We start from the raw sequence: 10,836 nt of genomic DNA, 5'->3' as shown, positions 1-10,836 counted from the left end.
CGCAAGCAGATTAAATTCAGCCATGAAGATAATAAATTGTAAAGTAAGGCTCGACCAATACTGAATTGCACATATGTACATACAGTATATATTAAGCTTGAATTAAGTCAATTAATTAATCAAATATACATAGAATGCTGTCTATAACTTTTAAAAATATTGGTGCATATCAGACACTATATATGCTGATAATGATATATCTGTGACAGGCCAATATCGGCCGATAATATCGGCTGACCAATATATTAGTCTGGCTCTACTGTAAAGTGACAATAAAAGATGAATGAATGTGGAATTTGTTTGATTATTGAAAATAGATCATGCATTGATTTCCATTCAACAAACATAGTAAGTCTGGTGATATATTTCAGACAGTGTATTATTATTATTATTATTATTATTATTATTATTATTATTATTATTATTGGTATTATTATTATTATTTTTTTTATTATGCTCTATCGTTTCTCTTTTGCAAACATCAGGCTAAATTACTTGATACAATTATTATTATTATTTGTATTATTATTATTATTATTATTATTATTATCATTTATTTATTTTAATTAATTTATTTGTATTATGCTCTCTCGTTTCTCTTCTGCAAACATCAGGCTAAATTACTTGATAACATTATTATTATTATTATTATTATTATTATTATTAATTTGTTTATTTATTACAATAAAAAAATTATTATTATTTTTATTTTTTATTTTTATTAATTTATTTTGTATTATACTCTATCGTTTATCTTCTGCAAACATCAGGCTAAATTACTTGATAACATTATTATTATTATTATTATTATTAATTATTTTTATTTATTCTAATAAAAAATATTTTTATTTTTTATTTTTATTAATTTATTTTGTATTATACTCTATCGTTTATCTTCTGCAAACATCCGGTGAGGGGAAAAAAAAGCGAGCACGACACCGGAAATGGAAGCCCAAAAAAAAAAAAAAAAAAAAAAAAAAACAGAAGCTGAACCGTCAAAACATAAACAGAGCAGGCAACCTTGTTTGAACGCAGCAAGAGCCTGTTTATATAGTCTCTGTTTTACCTTTAAGCCTCATGCTGTGAGCACGCTTTTCCTAATGTCGTCTATTCTCCGCCAGAGGATTCCCAGCCGAGGCACTTAGCTCAGCTGCTGAGTTGAGAGGAGAAGAAAATAAATCTGCAGTAAAGATTAGGACTAAACTAAGAAGTACGCCTCGTCGGGCCTTCCACTAGAGGTAACGCTAGCCCCCCCCCCCCATGTCCAATGCTAGTTAGCTGCCACTGCTAAGTTAGCTGCTTTGCTTCGCTATATCTTTATTTATTTTAATGACAACCAGCTGCAAATAAAAGCAAGAGTTTTACTTTCGATATTTGTTAGCCTTGTTAGTGCATGCTAGTCAGCTGTAGCTAACGTCAATAACAATAACAGTGGCAGGTTAGCAAAGGACGATGCATTATTAAAACATGGGGTTTTAGTTAGGCCTGTGAGGCAGCTAGCAAATTATTTTCTTATGTATTTATTTATTTTTTTAAGTGTAGATTTAGGTTGTAAAATTAGCTTGGTTCCTAGTTTGGGAGCTACAGAGCTAACGGGTAACTCACAGTGTGGCGTGCAAAAAGCTATGACTTTACATAATGCGTGCAAGTTGCTTTATATATATATTTGTGCATGTGTAAATTGAGCTGAAAGGTAGCCTAAATGTTGTGTTTTTTAATATGTGTGTGTGTGACTGGCATAGGTCCCCCCCCCCCCTCTGGTCGACGTAGGACAAAGGAAACAGGATGGCAGAGGCTGACGGCAAATCCACACTGCTTAATGGTATAAAGGACTAGTGCCAGATAATAACTAGACTATTAATAGTGGCCATAACTGTGCAAACTCTACTGCTCTTCATCTCTTGTCAAAGTAATTCAGAGGACATGTGTGTGTGTGGTTTTAAAAAAAAAAAAATCTTTTACACTAGGTGGCTCTGAAGATAAAGACACAGGAGAAGATCAACACAAGGAGGAAGATGCCTCTGGCAGCAAAGAGGGTCAAACACAGTCATCTCAGGATGGTAACACATCACTCTATTAGTTTAACAGCTCAAAACCCTTATGTTTTCTAATATTGTTTTGTAAGGAAGACACTTGACTTAATTGTGTTACTTTATTATGTACACATTTTAAAGTGTCACTCTACTTGTTGGAGCCAAAATATATATATTTGCTTGCGGTGGGTGTGATTTCTTCTTATTTTACCTGTTCACTTGGATAGAGATAGGTGAGAAAGGTGGTTAGTAAGACGCCGATATTTTCTGTTTACCGTCGTCGTTGTATGGCGACAGGTGGTGTTTAATCACCGACTGACAAGAACAGCTGCTTGTCTTTGTCTTTTTTTGTTTTTCATTCAATAAACTTTATTAAAACTTTATCTCAGATACATTCACAGATAAGAATCCACTCAGTAAGTCCCTCAGCGGCCCTTGTTTTGGATAGTAGTCGCTACACTACTATTCCTCACAGAGTTGTAGTTTTAAATTTTCTATGTTTGCTATGGAGCCTAACACAAATTCACATTGATACAGTGTTCAGTAGCACGTGAGCCGCAGTTGCACACCTTTTATTGAATCTCCCAGTGAGACAGTATTGTCTTAACCTTATCCTCCGTGGCTCTGGCTTTCCCTATTTCTGTAGCTCCCAAAGAAACAAAAGAGGCGTCAGGAGACAAGCCTATGCCAGATGTGGAAGGAGAGACAGGAGCGAACCGAGAGGGAGAGGATGAAGAGGACACGGACAGCATGGATGGCAGCGGCCTCTACTCCCTGACCGAGGATGGAGAAAGAGAGAGTGAGGGAGGCAGACGAGAGAGGGCAAAGGAAAAAGATGGCGGCAAAAGGGCAGCTAGAAAGAGGAACAGACCCGGCGGCGGCGGCACCACCAACCACTCTTCCAGCTCTGATGAGGATGACGATGATGAGGAGGACGAAGAACAGAAAGATGAGGAAGATGATGACGAGGCTATGGAGGCATGGCTGGGGGCTGAGCTCCGTGACATGCGTGGGCCTATATGGCGTGCGGTACCCTCGCTGCGCTCCAGAGAGATCGGAAAGGAGTCGCACCAGTTTGTGAGGCGTGTGTGTGGAGCTCGCGGACTCGTGCAGAGGCTGGAGCTCCAGGGCCGACTGGAGAGGCACACGGGCTGCGTCAACACGTTGCACTTCAACCCCTCAGGCACACGCCTGGCGTCAGGCAGTGATGACCTGCGAGTGGTGATCTGGGATTGGGCCGTCCGTCGTGCTGAGCTGGAGTTCGACAGCGGCCACAAGAGCAATGTCTTTCAGGTGAGGGAAAGCAAGGAAACAGAATTTAATGCAGAGACTGGATCACGAAAAAAGAAATTTCCCATTTGTCTTTCAAAATATTTTACTTAGCAGCAAACAAGACGATCTCTGATTAACTATTAAATTCATGTGAAGTTAAAAAAAAGTAGATTGAAGTGACTGTGAATGAGTAATCAGCGTATATTGTGGTCAGAAACTTAAAATGAGTTTTCTCCCTGCCCACTGTGTGCATAGGCCAAGTTCCTGCCTCACAGCGGAGACTCCACCTTGGCCATGTGTGCTAGAGATGGTCAGATCAGAGTGGCGGAGCTCTCTGCCACCCAGCGCTGCAAGAACACCAAGCGGGTAGCACAGCACAAAGGGGCAGCACATAAGGTGATTGTTTTTGGCACGTTTAAGATTCTGTTATTTTGAAGTTAAAGCACACTGTCATTTAATTTTGTCATTGTCAATTTAATTTCAGCTGGCCCTCGAGCCGGATTCCCCCTGCTCCTTTCTGTCTGCTGGGGAGGACGCTGTGGTGTTTGGTATTGACCTGCGTCTAGACCGTCCCGCCAAGTGAGTAATATAATTGTTGGGGTTTGTCAAGTTTGAAATTAGTTAGTTAGTTACCTCAGAAAAAAGATTTTACTCTAGAATTTCAAAACTGATCTTTTGGTGCATGTTAGATTTTTTGTTGAGACAGTCAGAGGACTATTTTTACGCCATAGTTCCTGTCTCTAATCAGTGCTGATGAATTTCTATTTTTGAACCTGTTCTTTTTCTAGTTTTCCTGTCTTACCCATATGTCATGAGTTGTAAACTTTTTCCTTTGTCATCGCTAAGACCTTCTTTTTTTTTTTCTTCTTGTGTCTCCTTACATTTGTGTCGCAGTAAGCTGGTGGTCGTAAAGGAGGGTGACAAAAAAGTGGGCCTGTACACCATCTTTGTCAACCCAGCAAAGACACAGCACTTTGCTGTAGGCGGCAGAGATCAGTATGTGAGGTAGGAACCAGCATGCAGCTTAACGTCTATTTTTACTAATAATTCTTATAGAAAAGTATAATATTTGATATTTATTGTTAATGTGACTCCTCACTACTTTTTTTCGTTTTTTTCTTACTGTTTCTTCATCGTTCTTTAGGATCTACGACCAGAGGAAGATTAATGAGAACGATAATAATGGTGTACTGAAAAAGTTTTGTCCTTCACATCTGGTATCCAGCGAGTCCAAAACCAACATAACCTGCCTCGTGTACAGCCACGATGGCACAGGTAAAATCTTTTTTTTTTTTTTTAAGAACTTAAAAAACAATTATCTTACATTTTCCTGTCAGACACACAACAAAAAGAAAGAAATGAAGCGGCTTACGTGCAGTGTGTACAGATTTAACATCTTAGGGCATGATGTAATTTCCATTCAAACATTCCCTTTACCCAATTAAAATCTTAGGTTTGAATTCAATTAGACTAGAATACATCTTTATGTGATTTTTGAGTCATTTATCTTTTGGGCATATTATTGAAAAGGATGAGGCTTGTGTCTGTGCCTTGAAAATGCCAATACTTAATGCCTTTCCCAGCCATCCTGATGCAAGTACCATGCAATGTCAGTGCCAGTCAAATAGAGTCTAGTCTGTTCTCTGTGAATAAAAATCATCAGTGTGTGGTTATCTTTTCACAACACCAGTAAATTCAGGTGTAGTCGGAAGGAATCTAAACTCAAATGAACTTTTATTTTTATTTTTTTTACAGTTTAGCTGAGCTTGTTTGAATCACTTAGTGGTAAAATACATTAAGGGAACAGTTTGAGGCATGTCTGACTGGTAATAATCCTCAGTAATTATCACTAAGTGTTATTTTTTTCACCTGTCAGAGCTCCTGGCCAGTTACAATGACGAGGACATCTACCTGTTTGACTCCAACCACAGTGACGGGGCGGACTATCGCAGGAGATATAAAGGACACCGCAATAATGCCACAGGTGTTAAATTCAGTTCCAATCACATAAGTAATATATAACAATAATAGTATTCAGACTTCTTAAACTCATCTGTAATGTAAAGAGAAATTGATTGACACTCCTTCCTTCGTCACTTCTTTCTCACAGTGAAGGGCGTGAACTTCTACGGGCCCAGCAGTGAGTTTGTGGTCAGTGGCAGCGACTGCGGACACATTTACCTGTGGGACAAGTACTCCGCTCGCATCGTTCAGTTTATGGAGGGAGACAGAGGAGGAGTGGTGAGTCAAAGACGGGAGAGAAGAACATATATACTGTAAAGTACCAGTCAAAAGTTTGGACACACCTTCCCATTCACATCAATGAGAAAGTGTGTCCAAACTTTTGACTGGTACGTTTTTGTTGTCTTTAAAGATGACTTAGGAAAGATTACACAAACATGTTCGCTGGCTGGTAGTGTTACTGGTGCTCTTTAACATTTAATTGTGACCCAATTCGCTTGTGGTCAATGTACTGCTTTAACTAAATAAAGGTGTTGTATATCTTTAACAGTAGAGTTAGCTTTTTTCTGCTGAGACATTCACTCCAAAGATATTCTCTGTGAAATCTCCCTTCATCTTTATACTTTAACCTCAGTCCTTCTCTCCATCTCTGTCAACTACAGGTGAACTGTTTGGAGCCACATCCCCATCTGCCAGGTATGGCCACCAGTGGCCTGGATCATGATATCAAGCTGTGGGCTCCCACTGCCGAGGTCCCCACAGGACTCAAGGGCTTAAAGGAGGTATTATGTTCTCTTCTGACTTTTTACTTATTTACTTTACTTTATTTAGTTCCATGGTGGCGACAGCTGTGGATTATTTATTGGTAGCTCAGCATGGTCACAGATGTTTTAAGTGGCTAGTTTTGGAAGTTTTAATCCTTTTATTGTTTTTGTGTGAAGTTTGTCTAAATAGTTAACTGATTGCTCGTGTTGTTGTGAAGTTTTGTGCAGTGTGGGGATGACACTAACAATTATTTATTATCTGTCAATATCAATTTATCTAAAGTATCTATTTTGTCCCAACCAAAAGTCCAAAACCCAAAGATATTCAGTTTATTATCATAAAAAACTAAAAAATACAGAACATTTTTAGGATAGGACTTTATTGTCCTATAGGGGAAATTTGCCTTAGAAAAAAAATACTGCTGCTGTACAATACCAAATAATTCAACAATACGACACATCATACATTTAATAAATACAGGGATTAAAAATGACAATAAATTACACATTAAAAAAAAGCTGGAATCCGACAATTTTTCCTTTTTTTTTCTTTAAAAAATGACTCAAAATGATCGGTCGATGATCAGAATAGTTTGTGATTCAATTAAAAATTGCAGACTAATCGATTAGCTGACCAGCTGATGTGGCTTTAATGTAGTGTTACTGTAGTCCTAAATCTGCAGTAAAATGTTATAATGTGATAGAAATGATGGTCAAAACTACAAAAAATAATTATAACTCAGGTCATGACCTAATTACATCCAGGAGAAGTATTACCCATTTTGTATCGGGGACATGTTGAGTAAGTGTGCATGCTCTCTTTCTCCACACTCACACCTGAAATAAATGGTTTGTTGTGTTTTGTCAAGGTGATGAAGAAAAACAAGCGGGAGCGCGACGAGGACAGCATGCGGCACGGCGACCAGTACGACACCCAGCTGCTGTGGTTCCTGATGAGACACATGAGGAACAGACGGCCCCCGAGGGTGAGCTCTCAGACAATAAACCAGATTTTGAGAACTTAAGGAGAGGCTTTTGGTAGAATACAGTTGGTCTTACACTTGTAAATACAGTTTATTGGGTCACTCTTCACTTGGAGATCAGAAGGAAGCTGTTACTGGTGATGCTACTGGTGACTGCATTCAATTAAAGTCTGTGTAAAGTGAAAATAAATATGTGTTCTGAGTTTGACATACCACAGAAAAATGTGTTGTTAACCGCCCTGCAAAATTTGAATGATTAAAAAGATCGCCAAATATATGAAATTAGGCTTCAAAGTTGTGTAAAAGTCTGCCTATTTCTCTTCTCCCAAACGCTGTGGGAGTGGCCGCTGAGTCCGCTGAAACCCCGCCCCCCCACCACCAAGTGTCACCTGTCAATCAAAGTCACCACCTCTACCAGAAACATGGACGCTAGGCCTGAGAGCTTTCTGCTACTAACTCAGCTGCTAGCTCGGCAGCTAACTCAGCTGATAACTCGGCGGCTAACTCAGCGGCTAGCTCGGCGGCTAACTCAGCGGTTAGCTCGGCGGCTAACTCAGCTAACTGGCTAACTGTAGACTGTAGTAGTAGTAGTGTGCGCTGAATGTATTTATAACTGTGCTATTGGTCACCGGTTACGTAATCGCCGGGTTACGTAAACCGGCGGAGATTTTCAGACCCGCCCATTAAATCCAGACACAGAAATCTTGAAACACAGTTTGTGAAGCCTAGCTCCACAATTCAAATCTAAATGGTTGAAATGCTTTTTACACCTTTTTTAGAAATACATTTATGACCTATTTAATGTGTTTAGAAGAAAATGTCTGAATTCACTTTACACGGTCTTTAAAGACACCATGTGGAATATTTGACCACTAGTAGCGCTATTCTGCAGATTGGCAGCTGGTGGCGGTAACATGCCAAGCGTAACTGTGCACCTGCAAATATGGATGTGAACAAATAACAATTTAAAATGTATAAAGAATTTAGTTATTTTATGAGGAAAGAAATGCATTCACCATGTTTGTTAGCTCTGAGTGATACAGACATTTTGGTGAGAAACACTAAACATAAATATAACTTTTATATGTTTGTTAATTATAAAACTACAGGGACCCTTTAGGGGTTGTGTGTCATGCACATATGATACATTTTGCCTTTACTAAGCATATACTAAAATACAGTTTTGGCTTTTTTAAGCTCTTTTTGTGATCGAGGAGTTGTTGGTGGTTCATATTTGTACGAAATTATCGTTATAAATCTTCCAGATATGAACTAAAAATGTACGGCACACTTTCCAACTTTAAAGACCAGGATGGTGAGATGTTTGCATGCTTATTAAGTCCAAATAGTCTCATTCTTACTTTCCTCTGGTCTCGATCCAGGCCCGCCGTGAGGGTGCAGACCCAGACACAGATGAGTCCTGGAGCTCTCCAGATTCCTCTGATGAAGAGGAAGGAGGTCCAGACCACGTCCAGTGCATGTCCTCCTGAGCCGCATACACACACACACACACACACACACACACACACACACACGCACACGCACACGCACACGCACACACATGCATACATACATATACATACTTTATTGCCCTTGAATTGATGCACATAGGCAAGCACTATTGACACACTGGCACAATCAAACACTGATGAGCCACAGACTTGTTTTGTTTTCTTTTCTCTTTTTTTTTTTCTTCTTTCGGTTTATTTTTTACACATACAAACTCATACAGATACACACATACATTTACTTAAACATACTGTTGAAGCAGAGTGACAAGAGATGCTTAACGCCTGGTTTCCCAGCAGTTACGAGTGTGAAAAAGGCTGACTACAGAGTGCACACACGCTTCCAAAATCCTGATGGTTTTTTTTGTTTGTTTGTTTGACAATTGTATGAAGAGGTCTAGTGAGTGCTTACATCCCTATAAACAACTTGGAGACACCCCTGCATGTCCATACATTCACTATATGCTCTACCCAGCCCCAGAACGATGTACTGTGCGTGTATGGCAACAAGCACCTCCTCTTTACGCGACCTGTAGTAAGCTATACATCACCAGCACACAATCCCCCTCCTCTCTCTCTCGCTTAGTAACACACCTCTTGCTCTCCACCTCCACCTTTTTTAGCTGAAGAAGAGAGGCTCAGCAGGGAGGGAGGGGCGTAGAATCACACTCTCAAACCATCCCCTAAATGTGACTTCCTTTAAGATTTGAACTTTTTAGGGGGGGAGACCCTCACTGCATCATCACCCCCAGTCTCATACTGATTTCTGTCCCTGAAGCTTGAGCAGCTAGTTGCATTTATCACAGGTTTTCTCTCCGAGGACTACTAAATCTCTACATGCTGCATCATCCTACATGCTGCCCTCAGCTACTCCCTCCCCATCCTCTTTTCCCATCACCCTCCCCCTCACTACGGAGTGCACTTTGAATCAGGGATGCTTTAGTTTGAGACACAGACAAAAAAAAACGTGCACTAAGTTTGTGATTTTCAGGGGGGAAGGGGCAGTCGTCTTGTTTGATGCTTGTATCTCTCATCGCAAAAAAAAACCCACAGTGAAATTTAGTTGATTTTTTCTTTTTGTCGTTGCTGTTTTTGAGTGGGGCGGATAAATATATTGTTTTGCACTTAAGCATTTCTTGACTGAACTCCAGTCAAAAAGGAAGGAGGTTTCTTTTTTGCTTCCACCAGCCTTTTTCCTCCTCCTTCCATCCTGGCACCCATCTTTGACAGGAAATCTCCAGTTCACCTCTCTCAGTGAACATGAAAATACAGAGATGGCAGGTGCTCAGCATGTGCATAGGATATAAGGACTGATTACAGGCTCTGTTGGGGAACTGTGTGATTTTTTTTTTTTTTGTTAAGCGTCAGAACCGACCTGGATCAAATCGCAATTGTGAAACGCCGCGGATGAGCCTATTGAGATAGGAATGATAAAGGGCTGCAGTCGTTAATGTGGCTCCTTAAGCGTCTCGAATCAATTGCTGAATTCTATTTTTCAGATGAAACGTTTGAACCAGGTCGGCCAGCGCACCGCTCGTGAGGAATCTTCTGTCTGTTCTGTATTAACATTGGCTCAAAGAGGAGGACGGGGGTATCGGGGTCAATATGCTTGCCAGTCATTTGTTGTGTGAAAGCGATAAAGTCCAGCTTTTTCTCATTTTCTATGAGAACTCTAGTTAGTTGAATTTATATGTACATATATAAATATATATTAAAACTGTAAAAAAAAAAAAAAACAACTTTAGCAAATGCTGTTTGACTTTGAAAAAAAGATGTCAAAACATTTGATTGGTATTGATGCAGAGGTTTATATTCTATATGAGGACAAAGTACTTTTGAAATTCAGAGCAAAAAAAAAAAAAAGTTGACTTAAGGCACCATTTGTGTTCACTTTTTCCTTTCTGAATGACATCCCTCTGTTACGAACAGAACCGCTGTCATTTCAAGTGTTGAAGTTTTGAACGTCTTTCTTGTTCAAGAAAAAAAAGAAATCAGTATTTCCTTTCTAGACTTTGATCCATCATTTGAGACAACTGAATCCAGATTTTTTCCCACTGACTATTTTTGGCATCTTGTATACATAATGAGGCTTTTGATGAACAGGTTTTTTCCACCACTGCCTAAAATTGCATTCTACCAGTTCAGTTGGAAAATATGTACAATTCGTGCAATAAACAAAGAGACAGTGCTCTTGATGTTGTCGTTTCATGGTCTCCTGTGTTGATATTCATATATTTATATAGTTCAGTACTTACACTGGTATCTTTGAAATAAAGCAAGTGATAGTATTGTCCAGTTTCATGACAAAAGATTA

The 10,836-nt window shown here is 39.4% G+C and overlaps 1 protein-coding gene across 1 annotated transcript; it reads left to right on the top strand.

The window, feature by feature from the left end:
• Positions 1 to 1,736: 1,736 nt before the first annotated feature.
• On the top strand, positions 1,737 to 10,728 carry dcaf8 (DDB1 and CUL4 associated factor 8). Its single transcript, XM_062428856.1, has 12 exons — positions 1,737 to 1,822; positions 1,968 to 2,060; positions 2,680 to 3,326; positions 3,561 to 3,701; positions 3,790 to 3,884; positions 4,200 to 4,310; positions 4,450 to 4,580; positions 5,182 to 5,289; positions 5,416 to 5,546; positions 5,930 to 6,049; positions 6,901 to 7,017; positions 8,397 to 10,728. Exons 1-12 carry the CDS (start codon positions 1,786 to 1,788, stop codon positions 8,502 to 8,504), a joined length of 1,839 nt encoding a protein of 612 aa, XP_062284840.1. The 5' UTR covers positions 1,737 to 1,785; the 3' UTR covers positions 8,505 to 10,728.
• The last annotated feature ends 108 nt before the right edge of the window (positions 10,729 to 10,836 follow it).

This window comes from Scomber scombrus, chromosome 11 (genome assembly GCF_963691925.1).
Source record: "Scomber scombrus chromosome 11, fScoSco1.1, whole genome shotgun sequence".
In the NCBI taxonomy this organism is placed as follows: domain Eukaryota; kingdom Metazoa; phylum Chordata; class Actinopteri; order Scombriformes; family Scombridae; genus Scomber; species Scomber scombrus.
This window is presented reverse-complemented; position numbering and strand designations above follow the sequence as displayed.